Here is a 27038-nt window from a genome sequence, read left to right as displayed (position 1 = left end):
CTAAACTGGGGACATCTACATTCCAGATCCAGGGGTGAGAATTCACAGGGGTGATCCCCACAAATGTTTACACTTTCTAAAAGAATGAGCAGGAGTTATGGAAAAGTAATGATACTGTGAGCACAAGTTCTTGCTTTACTAATCTTTCAGGTACGTTAGTAATTTTCCTGGCTACCCAAAATGAAAAGACATGTATTAGTGTATGTGGGTTTAGGGTAAATTTCAGACAGTATGCCACCACTTTAAATATAAGTGGAACACTGAGCTTTAAGAAATAAATAATAATAATAATAGTAGATGACCATGTTTGATAAACTTTGGAGGGTAAGTGAGATGTTATTTAGAGGTAAATAAACACCAAATCACCTTTATCAGGAACAGAAAATAGACTCTCAGGATGGAATAAAACATGCTCAACAGTCCTCATTCTTTTTCTAATGAAGTTACCTGAAATTAAATTATAGAACTTGGCTGGTTATCAGATACAAACAGATTCTGTGATTACAACTAATTCCTGTAGTTAACTTGAGTGCATCATACCACATCCACTTATTTTAATGGCAAGCAAAACCCAGAGTAAATGATCACTCAGAATGTCCAGTCATTTTTTCCAAACTTGCCTCAGTTTTATGGTATCACCTGACCGTTTTATGAAATGAAGCCACCCACCAGTCATTTATGGAGTCTATTCTTCATTGATTATTTTGTATTTAATTTTTTTCCTAATGGGTAAACTTTTATGACTTCTTTTAGGTTTGATTTGAGGTCTAATTTTACTTAATAAATGAAAGACATTTGGCTATTAAACTTGCCACCCATGTACACCCACATGTAGTTTTAGAGTGTGATAACTACCAAAAGCTCTATTTAAATTGTGTAGCTATTTTTATTTTGAAAAATGGTACTATACAGCTCATTGTGGGAAAATATTTCTATTTGCTTAGATAATAACAATTTCAGATAACATGTTAATGTTTTTCTTACTGGGCTGTATCCTTTCGTAGATAAACTTTTATCAGGCTATTTGGTCTTACTACATTCTTTTTTTTTTTTCACATAGATGCATAACTTTATTTTATTTTCTTTTTTTACTCTACAATATTGTATTAGTTTTGCTGTACATCAGCATGAATCTGCCACAGGTATACATGTGTTCCCCATCCTGAACCCCCTCCCTCCTCCCTCCCTGTACCATCCCTCTGGGTCGTCCCAGTGCACCAGCCCCAAGCATCCAGTATCATGCATCGAACCTAGACTGGCGATTCATTTCATACATGATACTATACATGTTTCAATGCCATTCTCCCAAATCATCCCACCCTCTCCCTCTCCCACAGAGTCCAAAGACTGTTCTATACATCTGTGTCTCTTCTGCTGTCTCGCATACAAGGTTATCGTTACCATCTTTCTAAATTCCATGTATATGTGTTAGTATACTGTATTGGTGTTTTTCTTTCTGGCTTACTTCACTCTGTATAGTAGGCTCCAGTTTCATCCACCTTTACTACATTCTTGTAAATGAATTGACTATTATTCTTCGGCATTCTTTCTTACAATAATTACTTTTCAAAATATCAAAGATTGTTGAGTTTACATAACCAGATTTTTTTTTGGGGGGGGTGGTTTACATATAAAATAGATGCTCACATGTGGAGCTTGACCTCAGGACTAGAGCAATGTTTTGTGTATGTCCCTTAGACAAGCTGAGTGTCTCTGTGGTTATTTTTCTTTTGAAAAAGTTGGCAAAGTATTTGTAAAAAAAAGTCTTGAAAGAGCCTAAACTATATTCCAGACATTTATATCTCATCACTATCCCCCAACTTCTTTTGCATAAGCAGAGAGAAAGCTTTGTGATGAAATCTCTACATAGTGTGTTACTCAAGATTGCCTAGAGAAACAGAACCCGTAGGAGGTGTATGTATGTGTGTCTGTGTGTACTCATCCTAAAATCTTCAGAGTGAGTCAGCGAGCTGGAGACCCAGGAGAGACTGTGATGTAGTTTTACTCCAAAGGCCAGCAGGCTTGAGACTCAGGAGAAGCCAGTGTCCTAGTTCAAAATCAGTCTGGCAAGAGGAGTTCTCTTCTGCTCAGCCCTTTTGTTCTATGTGAGCCTTCAACTTATTGGATGAGACCCACCCAATATAGGGAAGACAGTCTGCTTTACTCATTCTATAGATTCAAATGTTAATATCATTTAAAACACCCTCATAGACACATCTGCAAATACATTTGACCAAATATCTGATGCCTTGTGGTTCAGCCAAGTTGACACACAAAATAAGCCATTGCGGTAAGAAATGCAATATGAAGATATATTTCAAATCTTTCTCTATCCCTGAGGAAGAATTGGAGAAGCCAGGGTTACAGACCTAGACCATATAAGGTTAGAGGGCCCAGCGGTGACACATTTATGTATTACATGTATCCATTGTATTTGGAGAAGATCTCAGCATCCTGCTTTAGGGTTAGTTTATATCCTGCTGTTGCTGTTCAGTCGCCCAGTTGTGTCCGACTCTTTGCAACCCCGCGGACTGCAGCACTCCAGGCCTCCCTGTCCCTAACCATCTCCCAGAGTCTGCCCAAGTTCACGTTCATCGCATCGGTGATGCTATCCAGCCATTTCATCCTCTGGCGCCCTCTACTCCTTCTGTCCTCGATCTTTCCCAGCATCAGGGACTTTTCCAGTGAGTCAGCTGTTCACATGAGATGACCAAACTACTGCAGCTTCAGCTTCAGCATCAATCCTTCCAAAGAGTATTCAGAGTTGATTTCCCTTAAGATTGAATGATTTAATCTCCTTGCTGTCTAAGACACTTTCTGGAGTTTTCTCCAGCACCACAATGTGAAGGCATCAATTCTTTGGTATTCTACCTTCTTTACAGCCCAGCTCTCCCAACTGTATGTGACCGCTAGGAAGACCATAGCCTTGACTATAGGGTCCTTGACTATACGGAGTCAGTTTATAGTCTGACTTTCTCTCAAATATCAGAAAAATCTAAGAACTACAGCCTGCAAGCAGTCCTTTCATTCATTCAGTCAACAGGCCTACATTACACACTTTCCATGGACTGAGGACTGTGGTCAAACAAAATGATAACGAAGACAAGTCTCAGTGACTCAAAGACTCAGAGCAAGTTTCCCTGTGTTGGAATTCCCCCTCTTAAATACATTGTCAGTGGGCTTTAAAACTATCTTTAAAATAGAAGCTTTAAGTAGATGATAAACTTTCTCCTTTTTTAACTGTTGTTCTATTTTGGTAGTCTTAAACCTAGTTTTATTTTTTACCAGCAGAAATTTTTTTATAGCTCTGTATAATTAGAGAGATTCTGTTAGAGCAGGTGGGTAGCTGGAGCAAGGAAAGGGGTCTGATGTTAGTTTGCTTACTTGGCTTCTCTGTTCCCAACACCCTCCCTGCTCTTCTAGCCATGACCCCCAGGGGTGTAAGTAAGGACGTTTACAACTTTTTTCTGTTTAGTTATCTTTCCAATGTTTCATGCATCATATGTGAACATTGTAAGGCAGGTTTGATTATTTCCCTTTTAGTTTACATGACTCCTTTCGTGTTCAATTATTCCTCTTTATTCTTCCAGGAGTCCTTTGGGGTTTTTTTTTTTTTTTTTTGGTGGGGGGAGGTGGTCTCATTTTCTCTTTATGTTGTTTAATAACCTGCATTTCAAGCTTGTTATATACTTCATTGTGTGTTTCACATTTTAGAAAATTCAGCAGGTCATAAGAACTTCCAGGAACTACTTGAAATTTTCCTGCAGAGGGAAAGCATGTATTTTTGAAATATTTAAACAAGGCAAGATGAAATAAACCATATAGACAAAAAGTGCCCCATCAGGTTATTTCCAGAGTGCTGTATGAATATTTCATCCACTATCAAGAATGTCAGACTTTACAGTTGAAATGTCAAGAACCATGGAGCATTAGATATTTCTCAAGTAGGCTTTAGCAATCACCTGTCTCCTTTGGAGACTTATTTTATATAATTTGCCTTTTATTTTTGTAGGTAGCAAAGTGAAAGTGGATGGATGGCAGTAAGTGCCAAAAGAACTTTAACATGTAACCGGCCTAAGCTTATTAATATTTGAATATTCAGTCTTTTCAACTTTCCATGCCTCGCTATTAGTGTCTTGGAGAATCAGAAGGAATTAGAGACAAGCTAGAAGATTTGTTTTAAAAATAGAACTTTAGTAAGAGTGGAGTAGGGAATTCATAAGAAATTGTATGTTTTCTAGCAGGACAGGAGATTTTCCAGAAAGAAAGTTTTGTTTTTATTGTTGTAGGGTAACAATTGAAAGAGACAGCTTTTGAAAGCAGAAGCCGTAGTTACTGTGAGTAAAATGATAAAGTTTATAGATGGGCAAGGAGTGTTTTAAAAAATATTTTTCTATGAATTGAAAATACATTTACAGAGCTCATAATCTTTATCATTCATACTAAAGACTTAGTAAAGATGGGTAGCTATGTAATTATAATGTGGATGCCAGATTTCTATTAGGTAAAAGTGGCAACATGCAGGCTGGACCACAGGGGCCTTATCTATGGGTCTCAGAATACTGGGCACCACTATACACTTGAACACATTTTAGAGATTATTACTGTGTACGTAGATTCCATGCCATTCTAACTGAATGATTCAGAAGTAAAAATTCCCAAGTATAACTTATCCTGAGTTCAGGTTTAATATTAAGAGTACATGAAAGATTATAAATGTACTTCTAAAAGTCAATAGGTCCAGGTTGTAAACACAACTCACTCAACATATATTCTTTGAGTACCTTCAACAAACAAGCCACTGTTTATTGTTTGTGATTTTGTTAAGTATTTTTTTGCCTTTATAGTGCAGAATTTTGTGGGATGAGGAAAGTGTGTACGTGGGGATTAAAGTGTAAAAGTCTTATAATATTCTAGTGACTTTGAGACTAACAAGCAATTCTATTTAGATGCCTCCTTCTGTGAAGCAGCAGGTTTCAAATTGTTTCCTAAATTTCCTTCCAACTGTGACATTGTGTGAGTTTGTAGTTGTTGTTTGCTTATAGTCTATATCAAAAGGATATCTTAATTCTGGTATCCTATAATTTAGATTATCTAATGGGATATTTTACAAATGAAGGAGGTGCTAATAATTGCTGTAGAGTAACATAGGGTTGCTTCATCTCTAACATAAGTTGGTTCAATGACAAATAACGGGGAAAATCAGGAATACAGCACATACCATATACATACACAAAAAGACCTTTTTCATCTATGCACATAAGTGACTGCTGTGCTTTGGAGCTGCATTTCTGATACACATCATTAATATACATAAAAGTCATATACACAAAAATGTATATAATCACTATATATCATCTATATATTTGATATATGATATAGTGGTTAGATATAAATATATATATACTTATTTATATAATAGATATTTATTTATATAAAGTAAAAACAAAGATCATGGCATCCAGTCCCATCACTTCATGGGAAATAGATGGGGAAACAGTGGAAACAGTGTCAGACTTTATTTTTTGGGGCTCCAAAATCACTGCAGATGGTGACTACAGCCGTGAAATTAAAAGACGCTTGCTCTTGGAAGAAAAGTTATGACCAACCTAGATAGCATATTCAAAAGCAGAGACATTACTTTGCCAACTAAGGTCTGTCTAGTCAAGGCTATGTTTTTTCCAGTGGTCATGTATGGATGTGAGAGTTGGACTGTGAAGAAAGCTGAGCGAAGAATTGATGCTTTTGAACTGTGGTGTTGGAGAAGACTCGAGAGTCCCTTGGACTGCAAGGAGATCCAACCAGTCCATTCTGAAGGAGATCAGTCCTGGGTGTTCTTTGGAAGGAATGACGCTAAAGCTGAAACTCCAGTACTTTGGTTACCTCATGTGAAGAGTTGACTCATTGGAAAAGACTCTGATGCTGGGAGGGATTAGGGGCAGGAGGAGAAGGGGGTGACAGAGGATGAGATGGCTGGATGGCATCACTGAGTTGATGGACGTGAGTCTGAGTGAACTCCGGGAGTTGGTGATGGACAGGCAGGCCTGGCGTGCTGCGATTCATGGGGTCACAAAGAGTCGGACACAACTGAGCGACTGAACTGAACTGAACTGAACTGATATATATATAAATCACTAATGGAGAAGCAGAATGTGTCGAATAGAGCCCAAAGTAACAAGAACATTTCAAAAGATCCTATGTTGCAAGCCCTTGGGTGCATGACCACGGAGGTTCAGCCTTAGGCCTGACAGTATCTGTGGTGAGAAATAGAGTTTTAGCCTGTGGAAGCTTCAGCAAATCCAGATAAGACTGTTTCAGTGCAGACCTTTAGAGTTCTGAAATGCGCTGGTGCATCCTGCATCATCCCAATCTAATACTAGACCCTAGTTAAGAGACAAAACTTCTGATGGTGGGACACAGCTCTGGCCTGGAGCTGCCTGTTATGAGGTGGGTACTGATGTGATCCCATTGCATGATACAGGAGTAAGGTATTGTGAGATGGGAGTTATACATTTGGAATTGAGCTTAAGCAGATCTGGGAGGTATGAACATATTTCATAAAGAGCTGTCCCAGAGTCTCATGTCACTGACCTCATGTCAATACCTCTATTTCATGATGCTTCTCTCTCATTCATTCTTATAGCTCCATGGGAGATCTCATATGATTGACTCATGGAGGAGGAAAGAATTCAACTCTTAAAAAGATGGGTCAGCCTGATATTTTAGGTAGATAATGAAGGTCAGTAATGACAAAATCCATCCTGTGGGTAGATCTGAAGAGCAGCATAATTGTTATTAATTTAGAGAGAGAGATGGCTTCAGGCATGGATATATATTGAGTATTAGCAAAAGGAATGATCTGGAAGAAATCAGACTATATGACTGGATTCAAGGAGTCTGGACAGGGGTATGTGGATGGGCTTATAGGAGTTAGCACAAATACCTTTATGTCTGAGAGCCATGCTCATCAGAAAACAAATACTGCATAGAAGGCCCTTTACAACCAGACAGACATTATCACCTGCCCGTGGATATTAGCCAGACTCTCAGACACCCCAGAGTTTGTGAAACAGACCCATAAATAGAATGGCCTTGGTGATAGACACAGGGGTTATACTTGAACCTAAAGGCATGGCCTCCCTCTCCAAGACTGATGTAGCTACTGTTACTGCTAAATTAACATTACATTAACATTGGCAATGGACTCAAATATTGTACCATTCTGTTGGGGAGACTGAGCAACTATTTGGTGGCAGGTCAGTTAAGTTGGATCCCTATGACCTTGGAGAAGGCAACAATTAATACTGGGATATGAAACGTAGTTTGAATTTGTGTTTACTTTTTCTACTCACAATGTCACTGCTAGCTCCCACATCTGATGGCTCACAGAATGCCTGATCCAATGATATGTTGTCCCATATGACATTGCTCCAACCAAAGGACATTTGTTACATCAAATGAGCTGCCATACGAGTTTGTAATCACTGCCCTCCATTCCACCACCACCACCACCCCGCCCCCCGGCCCCCAACCAAAAGCCATTGACCTGTTAGAACAGCGGAATAATATTCACCTTGAAAGACTCAGCTAAGGTACCAGCTTGGGCAAAAACCCTCCAGGATGAAGTTTATATACTAAATCAACAGCTCATATCAGATGTTGTGCCTGTCATAGCCAGAATAATGCCCTACTTGGAGATCTGTGCTTCCTTTCCCTATAACCCTAGACTTTGCCAGTTAGAATACTGATTCTTAGAGTAGGGGCAGAGGCAGTTCTGTCAGAGGACCCAGTAAGAGTCCCAATTAACTGGGAGTTGTGATTGATTTTACATGTGGTATGACTACCGTACATTTCTAACTGAATGGACCAGGAGAGATAGTAAAAGGTACGTTGCTCATCACCATGAGGAAACAGGGCTACTGTTCACAATCTGAGCAAAGAAAAATATAACTAGAACTCAGAGGTGTTCCATGTCCAAATGAATGGGAAACTGCCACAACTAAAATTCCATGAAAGAAAGAAAACTAAGAGACTAATCTCTTGGGATTAAGGTCTAGATAACCTCACAAGGCAGCAATCCAGACCAGCTGAAGTACCAGTAGAGTCTGAAGCAAATCTGGAATGAGTGGTAGAAAAGATTGGTAATCAACATCAGTTAAGGCCCCCAAATCAGCGCGAGTATCAGCTGTTATGCTTGGGGCACTGCTTCTCTTTAAATCTCTGGGGAATTGCAACTGGCCATCACCTTGAAGGACTGTACTTGAACTTCCTTCTTGGGGAAGATGAAGGATTTTCTATATGGTATGTGGATTTCATAACATGATGCAGGTGAACCTGAATTATGCAAGAGGTTTGCCTGTCCTGGGCCCAGTTTATGTGCTTTGCTATGCCTACTCACCTCCAACATGTCTTCAGCTTTTGACCACTTGCTCGATCAAGAGCACCAGCTAGTGCTACCACTGTCTCCTTATCTCCTAATTCCATCAGCTTATCAGTCTCCCTGTAGCTCAAACCGTAAAGAATCTGCCTGCCATGCAGGAGACAGGGTTCGATTCCTGGGTTGGGAAGTTCCTCTGGAGAAGGGAATGGCAATCCACCCCAGTATTCATGCCTGGAGAATTCCATGGACAGAGAAGCCTGGTGGGCTACAGTCCGTGGGGTCGCAAAGAGTCGGACACGACTGAGCAACTGACACACACACACATTAGTCTCCCTTAAGGTGGAGACCAGCCATTACCATGACCCCAGTGATGTCTGCCATGGAAATATCCAGAGTAAATCTGTATGGCTTTCCAGACCAGACCCAGGAAAGTTCTGTCTCCACTGAGATATTACTCCCCAGTGGCTGCCCAGAGGCAGTAACTGCCCACAGATTATACTACTGGAGGTACGAAAGAGTTAATGTCTCATGGTGGTCTTTACCAGTGAACTAAAGAAGATAAGGAACTGGTATAAATAAATGACTTCCTCCACCTAGAAAATCTTTCCAAAGAGGAGAAATCTCATTATGACTTCTCTGGAGTTGTTCCATGTGGTCAAGTAGCCAGCTTTGTTTTCTTGTGAAGTTCTTCCCACCTCATTAAACAGACCACCTTACGTCTGCTTTTGCTTTTTCCTTTCAACCCTTCTCTTCTTTCCTTCCTCTGGCTGACCTGGGATTGTTTGATCTCAGGCCCTGCCTTCCAGAGAACCTAGGAGGAGATACAAAGCCAGGCTCTTAAACTCAAAAGTTTTTGCTTATCAATTCAGAGTTAAACTATGATACAAACAACCCTAGCCTTCCTGATTGAAAAGTTGGCTGATTTTGGTGCACCAATTATCTTCACTATTTTAATGTATTAATGTAATTTTTTTTTTTTTTTTGGTAGTACTAGTGATAAAGAGCCCACCTGCCAATTCAGGAGATGTAAGAGACATGGGTTCAGTCCCCGTGTCAGAAAGATCCCCTGAAGGAGGGCATGGCAACCCACTCAAGTATTCTTGCCTGGAGAATCCCATGGACAGAGGAGCCTGGTGGGCTACAGTCCATCAGGTCGCAAAGAGTTGGACACAACTAAAGTGACTTAGCAAGCATACAACGTAATTTTTTTCTTTTTAAAAAAACCTTACAGTGACTTTCTTCCTCTGCCCCATTTTGTTTTATGCATTTTTCATTGCTCTGGTTTATTACACCTTTATTCTATAGTTCTCCTACATTTAAACTTTTATTTTTTAATGCAGAGAAACCTTACATTGGTTGGTTGTCCCTTTCAAGATGTGTATCGAATGTTTTCTTAGGAGAAACATGCAGTGAATGCCAGGTTTCATCTACATATTCCTGTATATAAGTTTTGACATACTGGAGGAATATAATACATTTTAAATATCAGTTTATAGATTTCCTCCCTGCTTCCCTAAGTCACTCCCTATAGAACAGTAAGCTTTTCAGACCACACTTTGTCAGATTTGTCTTAGGCAGGGAGGTATATTCCACCCCAGTATTCCACACCATAGTCAGGGACTTTACAATCACCTCTTCCCTTTCTCACCACTTCCTCTTATAATTATTATTTCTGATAGAGATTCAGGGACAACATACATTGTAAACTCTTGGTGCATTTATTAGTATTAAACAGCAATACTAAGTTAATATTTCTATTATAACCATATATTGAAAATAAAGCTCAAAATCTTACCTAGTAAGCTGCTGTATCATATTTGCTATGTACCTTATGTTTAACCTAATCACCTGAGTTCTAGACTTGGATATCTTCAGCTTTTTAAATTATGTGTTTGTTTCGGTTGTTGCTACTTTGTCCTGAATGTGAACACCCTGTCATCTGAGTCCACAGAGAACTTGACTCTCTAATGCTTCAACCTTCCCTCCTAATCCCCCTTCTGTCATGAACTTCCTTTAATCTAATTGTCCATTGATTAATTACTTCTGTGAATGCTGTGTGATGAAAGCTAACCGATGGAAAAGTTGAGACTGAGATTGATGTTCACAGGAAGTATAAAGACCTCAGGTGGAAGATGCAGCAATACTATATTGCATCCCTGCTGAAACAAAGCAAAAGCAGCTCCAAGCATTTGAAAGCCAGTCACATTTTTGCACACCATCCATTATTCTTGCATTTAACAGGATGTTAAAGATTCTACATCTTCTGAATTTATTAGCTTGGTATTTAGCATGTTTCACAGCCAAAATAGCAAAGACGGTTCATTATTGCTGGTTAAATTAGCCTCATGAAAATGTTGTTGGTAAAAGGTTACAGAAATGAATGAGAAATCTAACCAAGCAGCATATTAAATCATTTATCATTATAACTTTAAAAGGCATTCTGATGATTTAAATTAACTTGGCTAAAGGGTAGAGAATTAGATAAAAGTTAATAATTAAAACCTAGATGACTTGATTAGCTCTTTTGATAAAGATGGGACAAAATATAGGCATATAGTATTTACTTAGATTGTCCTTGGCTGAAATTAAGACCAATAAAATCATACTGGATCATACTATGTATGGTCTTTAAAAGAATTACAGCTTTTTTATACATAAACTAGAGTATCTGAATAGCTTCAGACATGGTTAGATAGCTCGTTCCAGATTATTTTATTTTGAATAGTCAAAGCCTAGAATTTAGTTATTTTTCTATTGAGGTTTAGTATGATTTTTAAAAAAAGAAAGCTGAATGGCCTCTCTATATATTAAGGGTAGTAAGTCTTTGTCATCTTTGTGAGATTATTACCAATAAATTGAAAATGTTTTGTTTCTTGATATATAGAACCATGGGCTTCCCTGGTAACTCGGTGATAAAGAACCCACCTGCAACGCAGGAGATGCAGGTTCAATCCCCGGGTCAGGAAGATCCCCTGGAGGAGGGCATGGCAACCCACTCCAGTATCAGTTCAGTTCAGTTCAGTCACTCAGTCGTGTCCAATTCTTTGCGACCCCATGAATCACAGCACGCCAGGCCTCCCTGTCTATCACCAACTCCTGGAGTTCACTCAGACTCATGTCGATCGAGTCTGTGATGCCATCTAGCCGTCTCATCCTCTGTCGTCCCCTTTTCCTCCTGCCCCCAATCCCTCCCAGCATCAGAGTCTTTTCCAATGAGTCAACTCTTCACATGAGGTAACCAAAGTACTGGAGTTTCAGCTTCAGCATCAGTCCTTCCAATGAACATCCAGGACTGATCTTTAGGATGGACTGGCTGGATCTCCTTGCAGTCCAAGGGACTCTCAAGAGTCTTCTCCAACACCACAGTTCAAAGCATCCATTCTTCTTCCCTGGAAAATCCAATGGACAGAGCAGCCTGGCGGGCTATGGTCCATAGGGTTGCAGAGTCAGACATGACTAAAGTGACTAAGCATACAGAACTTTTAATTTTTGTGTGGGCTAAACCATTCATATCTTCCTTTGTGTTAAAATGATATTTTTCCCAATCATCACAAAGTTTTCCTGAAAGGGATGGTCAGTCAATTAGTTTGGCAACCCTGTAAAGCATTTTGTATGGATGGATTTAAGATAAAAATCAATATTTTCTCTTCTTTTCCATACTTAACAGAAACCAGGAGCTAAAAGAACTTGGTGAGCTTTCTCCACACTGGGACAATCTACGAAAAAACGTCCTTACTCACTGTGATCAAATGGTGAATATGTACCAAGACATTCTGACAGAACTCAGCAAGGAAACAGGTGTGAAATCAATGACTTCACATATACAAAGTGAAATGAATTTCATGTATGTTATGTGAAAGCAATCATAAGTATTATTATGAATGTAGAAAAGCCAAAATTTTTTTAGGTTCAACTCTACCATCCTGGCATGAAAAGCAAAGAAGAAAAAATTACACTATTTTCCCTCATGACATCATTCTAGAGGTAACAGAATTTTTTTTTATTAAATTTCTGAGGGAAAAAAAGAAGCTCATGCCAGAAATATTTTTCGTCTGAACTTTTACATCAGATGGACTTTTCAACACCTGTTTGTGCACGCGCACACACATGCACATACTTATTTACTAATGAGGTTCGATTTTTTTCCACCTAGGGTCCTCTTTCAAATCAAGCAGCAGCAAAGGAGAAAAAACATTAGAATTTGTTCCAATAAATCTACATCTGCAAAGAATGCACGTACACAGCCCTCACTTGAAAGGTAGGGATATAGTATTATTTTTCAAACGGACAAATCATGTTGGTGTGTATTTCTTTAAATGGCTTGACTATTGGAGGAATTTAAAATTCTAGCGGTTATACAAAGATGAAGAGGAAACAGTTGAAGCTGATAATGACCTGAAACACTGCGAAAGAAACCATTATATTTTCATTGCTGTGTTTGTAAATATGGTGTCTGAACTGAGTTGCCAGTAACTATACGAAATGAGTATTAGCTTCCTTAAGTATTTTCAGCAATTCCTAAATAGCTACCCATTGTTCTACTATTTGAATTAGAAAGAAAGGTAAAACAAGACTGGTTCATTTTGTATCTACCCTGAGAAACCGAAGTCCGAAGGTGGACTGACAGATGGTTTCTCTGACTTAGTGGTGACCATCAACAAGATCACCTCCTTCTCTAGGAGAGGTGGATTTATCAGAAAGTGGTAGAGTATTTTGACATACTCAGTTTTGAAATATATTTTTCAAGAAAATATAAATATTTTCATAACATACTTAAATAGCTTTAGAGTGAATGATAAGATGTTGCTGCTACATAATTCCTTGTAATTTCTCAGTATAAAATATATTTTAAGTTTTCTTCTCATCTCCCTTTTTCTTTAACTTACTGCCATATCATATTTTGTGAATATTTGGGGGAGCCATCTGCCACTATTTATCAGCAAAAGGACCATATTATGATGTTTGTCCATCAGCTTTGTTAATGATGCCATCCACATCCATTACCTCTCAAAGCTCTCTCTGTGTGAATAATAAATTCTATGGTCATCCTACTTATCTTCCCAGATAGCCAGAAGTTCCTTTATATTGTCAATCTTTCATGCTAAGTCTGTTCAACATATACATACAAACATGCACATAGTCATTCACAGATGCATCTAAAGAAGCATTCTAACACACAATTTTGCAGCCATTGTCACAATAGAGAGGTTCATTCAGTTCAGTTACTCAGTCACGTCTGACTTTTTGTGACCCCATGGACTGCGGCACGCCAGGCTTCCCTGTCCCTTACCAGCTCCCAGAGCTTCCTCAAACTCATGTCCATCAAGTTGGTGATGCCATCCAGCCATCTCATCCTCTGTCGTCCCCTTCTTCTCCTGCCTTCAATCTTTCCCAGCATCAGGGTCTTTTCAAATGAGTCAGTTCTTCATATCAGGTGGCCAAAGTATTGGAGTTTCACCTTCAGTATCAGTCCTTCCAATGAAGATTCAGGACTGATTTCCTTTGAGATGGACTGGTTAGATCTCCTTGCAGTCCACGAGATTCCAACAAGAGTCTTCTCCAACACCACAGTTCAAAATAGATTAGGCTTTTATAAAAGTTAAAATGAAATCTGTCTGCTTTAAAATTACCTGAAGTTTTGTAATCAAAAAAATTTGTATAAGTTTGTGCATACTGATTGTCTATACACAACCAGCTAACATACAAGTTCAAACATAATTAAAATCATTCTGACATATGATTGTACTATTGATGTGAGTAGAAGTTGTTTAGTCATGTCCAACTCTTTGCAACCCCATGGACTATACAGTCCATGGAATTCTCTAGGCCAGGATACTGGAATGGGTAGCTGTTACCTTCTCCGGGGGATCTTCCCAACCCAGGGATCGAACCCAGATCTCCCTCATTGCAGGCGGATTCTTTACCAGCTGAGTCACCTGGGAAGCCCATTGTTGTATTATAAGTATATTATAATTATATTGATTATTTATGTTCAATTATAATTGCATTTTAATATACCTTATCAAGTATCTGAAATTTTAACATGCATCCTGTTTACCAAAAATTATGTCAAATGAAAGCATAGAATTAAAAGCAAGACGGATTGGCCCTAAGGCCTTTAGAAGCTCTTCCTTGGTTACTTGTTTCTATTAATAATTTGAATATAACATCATCTAATGATTTTTAAAAATCATCAAAAACAAAGTCATAAAGAAGCTAGGACATTCAAAATCTATCTGGCAACCAACATAATTTTTTTTTCTAATAGCCAATATGAAGAGACTTTTATGATATAGTAGCAAGTGTATATATTTTGGAGTAGAACAGAATTTCAGCTTTACCACTTTATGTTTGACCTTAAGCCTGTTATTTAATCTTTCTAAGCAGTGTTGCTCCTGTCCTGATTAAGTGAGCTAGAGAATATAAAACATATAGAATCAACAATAATAGTTTTTGTGATACATGCTATAGTTGTCATCACTGGAACAAAGCAGATTGTCAGTTTTTTCATGACAGTTAAAATTGGAGGAAAGTGATTAGTTTAGAGCCTATTAAGCCACCTCATGCGAAGAGTTGACTCATTGGAAAAGACCCTGATGCTGGGAGGGATTGGGGGCAGGAGGAGAAGGGGACGGCAGAGGTTGAGATGGCTGGATGGCATCACTGACCTGAGGCGCATGAGTTTGGGTGAACTCTGGGAGTTGGTGATGGACAGGGAGGCCCGGCATGCTGTGATTCATGGGGTCGGAAAGAGTTGGACACGGCTGAGTGACTGAACTGAACTGAACTGAAGATACATTGAAATCTTCAACCAAAAACGTAGCCGGATTTAGAGAAACGATGATTTAGAGAGGCATTTTGGAAAAATCATCGCTTGCAAGTTCCATGACAGATGGAATAAAAAGAAGAGAGAAAATGATAACTCGAGTTACAGCTATGGATGGATAGCAGTATCATTAAACCATGTCTGCTGGAGACAAATTGATATGAATTTATACTTAAATATCCATTCAAATATTTGGTGATGATCCTTAAAATACTTCCAGTATACAAAGGGAAATTATTAGCTAAGTAGACTTTTACATTCTACTTATTTCTTAAAAACAAAAGAACCATTTACATTATGCTGTTTTTTCCCAGGTTAATATCTGAAAACAGACTAGAATGAACTGGGTATGATACAAGACATTTAATTATTTAATTGTTGTTTCTGCAGTGTAAAAGGAACTGACAACTAACATAAAGACATTTGAAAAAGCAAACTAAATGTCTTCTGATTAGTTTGGTGAGATATGTATCAGTTTCCTACAGCTGCCATAACAAGTACCACCAAGCAGGAGTCATAAACAACAGCAATGTAATGACTCACAGTCTAGACGCTGGGAGTCAAAAATCAAGGTGTTAGCAGAGCCATGCTTCCTCTGAAACTTAATCTTAGCTTAATCTTTAGCTTTCTTATTTTTCTTTTTTTTATCACCTGATCCTCAGTCTTTGCATGTTGTTCCCCTTTATGTCTTTATATCATCTTCGGTGTCTGCTTCAATGTCCAAATGTCCCCTTTAAGGACATACTGGATTAGGTCCTGTTGGATTAGGACCTGCTCTAATGACCTTATTTCAACTTGATTGCATCTGTGAAAATCTTATTTCCAATTAAGGTAATATTCTAAAATACCTTTTTGAGGGGAGGGTGGGCACAATTCAACCCATAATAAAAGAATTTCTTATTTATGATGACAAATACCAAACAGTAGAGAGTAAAGCTAGATTTTGAAGTTACAGAACTAGGGTGTGCATGCTCAGTCACTAACTCATGTCCAACTCTTTGCGACCCTAAGGAGTACAGCCAACCAGGCTCCTCTGCCCAAGGAATTTTCCAGGCAGGAATACTGGAGTGGATTACCATTTCTTCCTGCAGGGGATCTTCTTGATGCAGGGATTGGACTCATGTCTCCTGTGTCTCTTGCATTGGCAGGCAAGAGAACTAGGGTACAACTCATCAACTAGAGAGTTTTTCACATGTTTTCAGAAAGAGATTTCCTTTGAACACCTGAGAAAAAAATGTGCAAAAGGACTAGAGATCTAACACCCCCAAATTAATTTGAAAGTACTGAATTCTGTTACATATAAATTTTCCCCCAAGGCTACTCACATATCATATATATATATATAATGCATGTCCTACATATAACATTAAATATAAAATTTGTATGTGTTAAAATATATATGTTTTAATAATTTTAAACATTATTTTGAATTGAAATTCAGTTACATTAGGTGCTTTATAGACCAGATCACCAACTCTATATTATCATAGAAATTAAAAACTTGACTGACTCCTGGGGCCTCTACCCCTTACTTTTCCTAGTTTAACCAAATTCATAACCTTTCTGAGCTTTGATTATCTTTATTTGCAAAGTATAATGTTTAAAAGTTATAAATGGTAGTCAATCAAGTTTTCTACTTATATAGCAGATTAAATGAATCATAGTTAAATGTATTTAAGATCTATAGTTGCTGATTTGAATGTTTAGCTGAATTACAGACAACATTTTGCAAGGTAATGATGCAAGTAAGATTAGCCAAGCCTTGGTATTTCACTGGTGAATTATTTGGATATAGTCTACATCTATTTTCATTCTTACCATTAGTAAATTGCATCTATCCACATTTGATTAATCTATCTGCTATTTTTGGAGAGGTAGTTTTGCAAACAGTAGCAGGCAGATTCACCAAAGACAAGGCTAATGTCTAGCTCTTGAAACAAGTAACTGAGCAGAACTAATGTTGTAATGTCTCATACTGACAAATGAAATAACCTTCATTTAACTTCAGGTGGCCCCAGACCCATTAAGTTAATTTTTCATCCTTATCCGTTGCTTAAATGCAGCAAACAGAATAGCCACCACTATAGGCATCTTAGCAGCTTTGACTACAATAACATAAATCCTTGAAATGAAGAAGACAGTTTCCCTCTCCAGTATATTTTCCTTTCATAGAAATATAGTCGTGAATGTTATGCATTATGGATTCTTGTGATATTCTATGTTTAAGTTATTTTATATGTTATACATATGTAATAGTATATAGTACATAGAAAAGAAATGGAGGAAGGAAGAAAAAAAGAAAGGAGGGAAGAAATGAAGGGAAAGAGAAAGAAAGGAAAAAAGAAAGAAACTACTATATTATACTGTAAAGCTGCAGTTGGAATCAGGTGTAATATCGGCCTGGATTTACTGTTTAATGTGGATGAGTCAGTTGACTTTTCTGCCCCTTACTCTTCTAATCTCTATGCAGGAGGAGCTATTAAGAGCTCCCTGATTTCTGTATCTCAAGAGCCTGGGTATATCACCTTATCAATGAAGCACAATTATCTTGTAGATGCATTTAATGGTGATGCCAACATGCTCGGACTATTTTGAAACAGATTTCCCTTAAAATTCCCTGTTGTCCTGTGATTCATACCCAATTCATTTTGTGGGCCATTTTAAAGTCAAGGTTTATGTTTAAATTGTTCCTTGAAATGAAATCAGCAGGTCTACATTTTTTTTTCATCAGCACTATTTTTATAGTTGTAGGAATTTGAAAGAGATCTTCTGGGAAAAAATAGACTTATTATCTCATTTTATTAATAAGTGACTTTTAAAAGGGTATAAGGCAGCCCTATTATTAGATTTCAAACAACCTAGTATCTTTAGCTTAAGGAGACTCAATAGCTTGAACTCCACTTTCCCCATATGGTACATGAGATACATTTTCCTAAAGCCAAGGAAGTTTTGAAATAAAAAATATCAAATAAAACATGCATATTATTTTTTTAAAAAATGATAAGATTTTATAACATTTTTATAAAATAACTTTCCTATAAAAGTTTAAGTTTTTACCTATAAAATGAAAACTTTTTTCCTATAAAATGCTTAACCTTCCTATAAAATAAAATGCCCATCTATATGTTTATAATTGTCTCAGTACCAAAAATCTGAAAGTTAAGGGCTATTCATATCACAAAAGATAATATAAGGATGACAAAATGAGGAACATCTTAAATGAGACAAATATCACTGATCAGATTATTTTATAATTTTTATGTTTCGATTGATTCTTTTTTTGTATATGTGATTTTTGCTAGAGAAAAACAATCAGTTGCAACTAACTCTAACTAAATTTAAAAGAATAAAACTGCTCCTAGTATATATTTAATATATGCTGTTGAATAGAATAAATAACTGACTTCAGTTCAGTTCAGTCACTCAGTCACATCCGACTCTTTGCAACCCCATGAATCACAGCACGCCAGGCCTCCCTGTCCATCACCAACTCCCGGAGTTCACTCAGACTCATGTCCATCGAGTCAGTGATACCATCCAGACATCTCATCCTCTGTCGTCCCCTTCTCCTCCTGCCCCCAATCCCTCCCAGCATTAGAGTCTTTTCCAATGAGTCAACTCTTCGCATGAGGTGGCCAAAGTACTGGAGCTTCAGCTTTACCATCATTCCCTCCAAAGAAATCCCAGGGCCGATCTCCTTCAGAATGGACTGGTTGGATCTCCTTGCAGTCCAAGGGACTCTCAAGAGTCTTCTCCAACACCACAGTTCAAAAGCATCAATTCTTCAGCACTCAGCCTTCTTCACAGTCCACCTCTCACGTCCATACATGACCACTGGATAAACCATAGCCTTGACTAGACGGACCTTAGTCAGCAAAGTAATGTCTCTGCTTCTGAATATGCTATCTAGGTTGGTCATAACTTTTCTTCCAAGGAGTAAGCGTCTTTTAATTTCATGGCTGCAGTCACCATCTGCGGTGATTTTGGAGCCCCAAAAAATAAAGTCTGACACCGTTTCCACTGTTTCCTCATCTATTTCCCATGAAGTGATGGGACCGAATGCCATGATCTTTGTTTTCTGAATGTTGAGCTTTAGGCCAACTTTTTCACTCTCCTCTTTCACTTTCATCAAGAGGTTTTTTAGTTCCTCTTCACTTTCTGCCATAAGGGTGGTGTCATCTGCATATCTGAGGTTATTGATATTTCTACTGGCAATCTTGGTTCCAGCTTGTGTTTCCTCCAGCCCAGCATTTCTCATGATGTACTCTGCAGAGAAGTTAAATAAGCAGGGTGACAATATACAGCCTTGACGTACTCCTTTTCCTATTTGGAACCAGTCTCTTGTTCCATGTCCAGTTCTAACTGCTGCTTCCTGACCTGCATACAGATTTCTCAAGAGGCACGTCAGGTGGTCTGGTATTCCCAACTCTTTCAGAATTTTCCACAGTTTATTGTGATCCACACAGTCAAAGGCTTTGGCACAGTCAATAAAGCAGAAATAGATGTTTTTCTGGAACTCTCTTGCTTTTTCGATGATCCAGCAGATGTTGGCAATTTGATCTCTGGTTCTTCTGCCTTTTCCAAAACCAGCTTGAACATCAGAAAGTTCACGGTTCACGTATTGTTAACTTCAATGAGCATTTTAGAATATATAACACTTTTCAATTTTATTTTATTTTTAAATCAAATTTTATTTTTTTGTTCCTTTACAATGTTGTGTTAGTTTCTATGACAAAGTGAATCCTTATATATGTATATATATTTACCTCCTCTTCTTTGGATTTCCTTCCTGTTTAGGTCACCACGGAGCAATGAGTAGAGTTCCCTGAACTATACAGTAGCTTCTTGTTAGTCATCTATACTATAGTATCTATACATACTATCAATGTTGTATATAAATCAGTTCCAATCTCATAATTCATCCCATCCCTCCCGTTTCCCCTGTGTCTATGCATTTGTCCTCTATGTCTGTGTCTCTATTTCTGGTTTGCAAATAAAATCATCTATACCATTCATCTCAGTTCCACATATATGCGTTAATAGGCAATATTTGTGTTTCTCTTTCTGACTTACTTCACTCTGTATGACACTCTCTAGGTCCATCCATGGCACGTCAAATGACCCAATTTTGTTCCTTTTATGGCTGTGTAATATTTCTTTGTATGTGTGTACCAGATTTTCTTTATCCATTCCTCTTTTGAGGTTGCTTCCTTCTCACAGCTGTTGTGAGCAGTGCTGCAGTGAACACTGGGGTGCATGTGTCTTCGGAAATTATGGTTCTCTCTGGGTATATGCCCAGGAGTCAGATTGCTGGATCACAGAGTAGTTCTATTTTTAATTTTTAAAGGAATCTCCCTATTAGTCTCCATAATTGCTGTATCAGTTTATCACTAATATGTTTTGTAATAATTTATCTTTATAAAATCTGAATATGTAAAATACATGTTTTCTAAGAGTTTTTTTGTTTTTTAAGCCAGAACAAGTTAAGCTTAATAGCTGGCTGACACTCGGAGATGTTCATAAGACAAGCTAGGAACTGGTTAATTCACTGTGGAAGAAGTCAGATCTAGACAGAGATGGAGACTTTATAGGCTTCTGTAAAAATATTATGTTAAAACCCTAAAAGAGATAAGTTCATACATAGAAAATAGAATAGAAAAGAGTAAAAGTCAGAATTTTGGATATGAAAGAGCTTGTTCATAACTTTGGAGGTTCTTAACTATAGGTGAATTTTAAAGAATGCTAGTTTTTTCATTTTGATTTAAAGATAAATAATTGGCTCTTTTTGGAGTAGAGAGTATTTGAGTCACTTGTTATCTACTGTTTCCAAGTCTCTTAGTTCCTACACGGGTGACTAGGATTCCCAACATTTCGGTGAGATGGATGAATAAAGAAAAAGTTTCTGTTCCTAGAAAGTAGCTTCAGAGGATGCCTGAAACTATGGATAAATTGAAGAGACAGATTCTCCATGAAGCTAACAAAGCTTATGTTCAAGCCTTTTCATGTGCATGGTCTTCTTTAAAAGACCCTAAAAGGGGCCTTAGCAACGTGTTTGCAGTCACAAATAGTTTTGCAAATTTTGCAAAAGTAAGTCAGTTTTGTTGTTGTTGTTGTTGTCATTGTTGTTCAGTTGCTCAGTTGTGTCTCACCCATGGACTGCAGCACACCAGGCTTCCCTGTCCTTCATGGTGCTTGCTCAGACTCATGTCCGTTGAGTCAGTGATGCCATCCAAACACCTCGTCCCCTGTTGTCCCTTTCTCCTGCCTTCAAATCTTTCCCAGCATCAGGGTCTTTTCTAATGGGGCAGCTGTTCATGTCAGGTAGCCAAAGGATTGGAGCTTCAGCTTCAGCATTAGTCCTTCCAATGAATATTCAGGACTGATCTCCTTTAGGATGGACTGGGTGGATCTCCTTGGAGTCCATGGGACTCTCAAGAGTCTTCTCCAGTACCACAGTTTAGAAGCATCAATTCTTTGGTGCTTAGCTTTCTTTATGGTCCAGCTCTTAGATCTGTACGTGACTGCTGGAGAAATGATAACTTTTACTAGACATAGCTTTTACTTTTACTTTCCTGGTGGCTCAGATGGTAAAGCGTCTGCCTACAATGTGGGAGACCCAGGTTCAATCCCTGGGTCGGGAAGATCTCCTGGAGAAGGAAATGGGTACCCACTCCAGTATTCTTGCCTGGAAAATCCCACTGGTGGAGGAGCCTGGTAGACTACATCCATGGGGTAGCAAAGAGTCGGACACAACTGAGCGACTTCACTTTCACTTTATGAGACAGATCTTTGTCAGTAATGTCTCTGATTTTTAATATGCTGTCTAGGCTTGTCGTAACTTTTCTTCCAAGGAGCAAGTGCCTTTTAATTTCATGGCTTCAGTCACAATCTGCAGTGATTTTGGAACTCAAGAAAATAAAGTCTGTCACTGTTTGCATTGTTTCACCATCTATTTGCCATGAAGTGATGGGACCAGATGCCATGATTTAATTTTTTTGAATGTTGAGTTTTAAGTCAGCTTTTTCACTCTCTTTCACCTTCATCAAGAGGCTCTTAAGTTCCTCTTCACTTTCTGCCATAAGGATGGTATCATCTGCACATCTGAGGTTACTTATATTTTTCCCTGTAATCTTGATTCCAGCTTGTGTTTCATCCAGCTCAGTGTTTTGCATAATGTACTCTGCATATAAGTTAAATAAGCCGGGTGACAATATACAGCCTTGACATACTCCTTTCCCAGTTTGGAACCAGTCTGTTGTTCCATGTCCGGTTCTGACTGTTGCTTCTTGACCTGCATACAGATTTTGCAGGAGGCTGTTAAGGTGGTCTGGTACTCCCATCTCTTAAAGAATTTTCCACAGGTTAATCTCCATCAATTAAAACTTCTCTCTTAAAAACAAAACAAAAACTGCTCTCTTCCCTCAGATATCAACTTTTCTCATCCTTCCTCTCCTTGTTGGGTGGTGTTGGAGAGGCCACAAGTTTTCTTGGATCTAATAAAAATCATAGACGTCTCTTTTGGAAAATTGAGTTTGGAATGTATATAATTTGTGCTTGACCGGACATGTGTTATCCACATGTTTTTAGTCGCTTTGGAATATTGTTGTTATTGCTGATCACCCAGGTTTTAGCAGAAATTTAGTGTAATTCTTTGCAGCATCATGCCCCCCTCGCCACCCACAAGTAGTTTAAATTGATACACAAACTGATCTTATTCAGAAGATTGAGCCTCACTATCACTTTCCTTTTCAGACTGAAAATTTTGTTTTTTTAGAGAAATAGCTAAAGTTAAAATATCAGCCTTCTATGCTTAATTGATAGGATTTCTATCTATAGGGAAAATAATCATAGATAGTACTTATTGAATGCTAACTTCTTGTAACTACTTCCCACTCCATTTTCTAGCAGAAGAACCATGGCATAGAGAGATTATATACTTTTCCCAGTGTTGCACAAATTTTACTTAGCAGAGCTGTTATATGCAGCTGCGGACTTAGAGTCCAGTCGGTAACTTAAACTGCTCACTCTCCATTCCTGGGTTAGAAGTCAGAAATCCCTGGGTATAATGTCTTTAAGACTTTAGATGAGGCAGACAACTACTCAAGGTCCTCAAGTTTCTCATCAGATAAGTGAAAGTGGACAAGAATTTAGTGTTGGCGGTTTTAAGCGATCCCATGATCACTCGAGAAAGTTGTGATCCCCACTTCCATGAAGGAAAACGGAGTCACTGAGACAGTTAACGTCTGTTTGTGGACACCTTAGAACCCTTTTCTTAGATCTTAGGTTAAAATCCTCGGGACTAAGAAATCTTAAATTTCACACAAATCTAATATGTTGCTAGTTTAAGAAAAGATGGCTTCCCACGTGTGGTGCTCGTGGTGAAGAACTCACCTGCCAACGTAGGAGATGTGAGAGATGTGGGTTTGATCTCTGGAGGAGGGCACGGCAACCCACTCCAGTATTCTCGCCTGGAGTATCCCATGGACAGAGGAGCTTGGTGGGCTGCAGTCCATAGAGTCTCACAGAGCTGGACATGACTGAAGTGACTTAGTAGGACTGTTAGTTGACTAGTGACTTTTTAAAAGAAGACAAGCTCAGAACTCCAGTAGTCCGTTAAGTGACTGTTCAGTATCTGCTTTAATGGCTGTTTAGTTTGGGTTGTACTTCTGGGGTTTTTTTGTGACCTTGAGTTCTCTGAATGCAGCTGAAGTGTTTTCACTTGAGGACCTATTTTATTTAAAAAAAAATTACTGTTTCAGGTGTATTTGGCTTGAACCACTATGAAAAAGTCATGGTATGTACCCGAAGCTAATAAAATAATTTATGTTTTCCCTGTAAATGAGATTGGAAAAACAACCGAGATGTCAATATCAAAATCAATTTGTAAAGGATCTACTATGAAATTAGATTTCTCAAATAAAATGTGGTTTAACAAGAGGGTATTCACTTAGTCTTTCTTCTTATAGGGATACTTTTCATTAGAATTTAGGATGATGGCATGTTTTGAAGTGGTAAACTTAATATGTATCAAACTTGATGGCTTTCGAGATCAAAGGATTGAGTTTCAATTTAAATGTATGGGGGTTTTATTGTTTAAACAAAGTATCTCACTGGAAAATAGATCAAGACAATTTGTGTATTCTTTCTATGCCACCCAAGGAAATTGCAAAATTCAATTGCATGCATTCAAAATTGTGTGATGTAGTATATATAGGCAAAAAACTGTGGTGTATAGATTTTTGTAAAGGCACTAGTACCGTTTTGTCCTTGGGTCAAAGTACGGTAATATTTTGGTTCTTTTCTTTGCAACTTTTGGTTGAAAGATTGTTCATTATTGTTGAATTTCAATAAGATGGCAAATTAAATGATGCAAAACACAATGAAGCAAAATACACAAAAGACCAATTAATGTGTTATCTCAGTAAGTATATAGAAGAATGAGAGAACGTACTGTTCTACACAGTAGTATATAATTAAGATGTAGTCATAAATCAAGCAGATATTATAACTGGTTTAGGTGCACAGGTGGCTTTTAGAAAGATTGATTAGCTCGTCTTGCCCCCTTGAGATGTGAGTTTATTGTTATTCCTGCAAAATTAAACAGAATAATTCCTCACACTTCCCACAGTGTGAATGCTTCAGTGCAAACAGCATGCTGGAGATAAATGTTTGCAAAGTGTTCATCTCCTTGTCCGTTCTTGTTACAGATGCTCTCTACGACGTCATCACCGTGGGAGCCCCAGCTGCCCATTTTCAGGGATTTAAGAATGGCGGTCTTCGGAAACTCCTGCATAGATTTGAAGTGGAAAGAAGAAAGTAAGTGACCTCAGAATGCATTCATGATATTATCTTCCCTTTGGGGAAGAGTTTTTGTATACCAAGTTAGGATAAATAAGCTTGATCCATCACAATGAATAGTTCTTGACATCTCCAACCATGCCATTTAGGAACTTAGAGTTGTTGAATTTCAAAAACAAAAAACTTGACACATATATATGGAATTTTGGAAGATGGCAATGACGACCCTGTATGCAAGACAGGAAAAAAGACACAGATGTGTATACCGGACTTTTGGACTCAGAGGGAGAGTGAGAGGGTGGGATGATTTGGGAGAATGGGAATTCTAACATGTATACTGTCATGTAAGAATTGAATCGCCAGTCCATGTCTGACGTAGGGTGCAGCTTGCTTGGGGCTGGTGCATGGGGATGACCCAGAGAGATGTTGTGGGGAGGGAGGTGGGAGGGGGGTTCATGTTTGGGAACGCATGTAAGAATTAAAGATTTTAAAATTAAAAAAAAATAAAAAATTAAAATAAAAATTAAAAAAAATAAAAACAAAAAACAAAAAACAAAAAACTTGAACAGAAATTAGAATAAATGAAATGGCTGAAATGACTAAGCATATCACTTAATAAGTAGAACTGTGCTAGCAGAAAATTTTTCTGGAAGCCACCCTACTAATAAATAGTATTCTAGTATCAATTATTTTAGCTCAATGGAATGATGTTCAGACAGATATTTAGCTGAAAGCATAGTCTAATTTTCTGTGAAGGCAAAGACACTTAAAGGAGAGCATGAGTCCTAATTTATGACTCTAACCCTACTAGTGATTTCCACTGTGGCCTGAGGCAAGGCATTTAACTGCCCTATTATTTAATTATTCCATTAAAAAAGAGCCATCCATACAGAACTCTATTACTTAAGTGATGAAGTTAAAAGAGAAAACTTTCTATTCATTATGGAAAAGGAGACACAGAAACCAAAGTATTGTCACTTTTATTTATAATTTTAATTTACTTTCTCAACCTTCTGTTTTGTTCTTAGCTACTTTAAAATATTGCATTAGTACTGTAGTTTATCCCAACATGTACCAACCAAGTTTACCCTGTTATAGCCTCTGATTATGACCATATTCATGTAAATTTTAAAGAGTGTTATCCAAGTGTGAAGGGTAACTTTCTTTTCCCTTTCAAGTAGTTACTCTTCTTGAATTAAGAGCTCATATTTTGGGAATTCCTGGTGGTCCAGTGGTTAGGACTCTGAGCTTCCACCACGGGGTGTGGGGGGAGGGACACATGTTCAATCCTTGGCCACAAAACAAAGATCCCACAAGGTGCACAGCCAGCCAAAAAACAACAACAACAACAACAACAACTCCAATTTTGAAAGTTAGGGGGAAATAGTTATTCTTTAGTCATAGTTGTTTTAATAATAGTATTAAATAATCTGAGTGGCAAAACCAAAACCATTTTTAAAAAGCTTTATCACATATTTGTTATTCACTGTCCAGATGTTCAGGAAGAAAGCATTTAAAATAAGTTAAAAAAAATAAAATAAATTAAAATTGTATAACTGGTGTACTGTTATATAAATGCACAAGCTAGCAATGTGTATATATATATATGTGTGTGTGTGTGTGTATACGTATTACTATGTCTTTCTCTTTCTACTGGTACAATACTATTAAATCAGCTAGTATTCTTATTAAGATTTTTCCAGTTTTTGTTTTTGATTTTGGTTTTAGTTTTTCGGTGGGTAGGGAATATAGTTCTGTGAGGTTGTATCACAGAAGTAAATTGGACTAACCATCACCATAGTCATCACAAATAACTGTCCCATTATCACATAGAGACTCCCTAGTGTTATCCCCTAATAGTCACACTTTTCCCCCAAACCCTTCTGCTGCAGAAAGTGGTTCCGTTGCATTACTGTTGGAACAGGGAGTGGGCATCAGAGTTCCAACTAGGGGCTCTGAGAGGAGGGTCACCTCTTATATAATGCATGGAGGTTGGATGTCAGTTCAGTGACAGACCCCATGGGGAAGGGGATG

General features: G+C 38.0%; 1 protein-coding gene across 1 annotated transcript in view; it reads left to right on the top strand.

The window, feature by feature from the left end:
* Positions 1-27038, top strand: part of INPP4B (inositol polyphosphate-4-phosphatase type II B) — a 736226-nt gene that overhangs the window by 519284 nt on the left and 189904 nt on the right. The window contains exons 12-14 of the mRNA XM_018061563.1: positions 12048-12178; positions 12534-12638; positions 24914-25022. Of these exons, the coding sequence (XP_017917052.1) occupies positions 12048-12178; positions 12534-12638; positions 24914-25022 (345 nt within the window). The remainder of the gene's footprint in view (positions 1-12047; positions 12179-12533; positions 12639-24913; positions 25023-27038) is intronic.

The sequence above is a fragment of the Capra hircus genome, chromosome 17 (assembly GCF_001704415.2).
Source record: "Capra hircus breed San Clemente chromosome 17, ASM170441v1, whole genome shotgun sequence".
Classification (NCBI taxonomy): Eukaryota; Metazoa; Chordata; class Mammalia; order Artiodactyla; family Bovidae; genus Capra; species Capra hircus.
The sequence above is the reverse complement of the archived record's forward strand: the minus strand, read 5'-3'. Positions and strand labels throughout refer to the sequence as shown.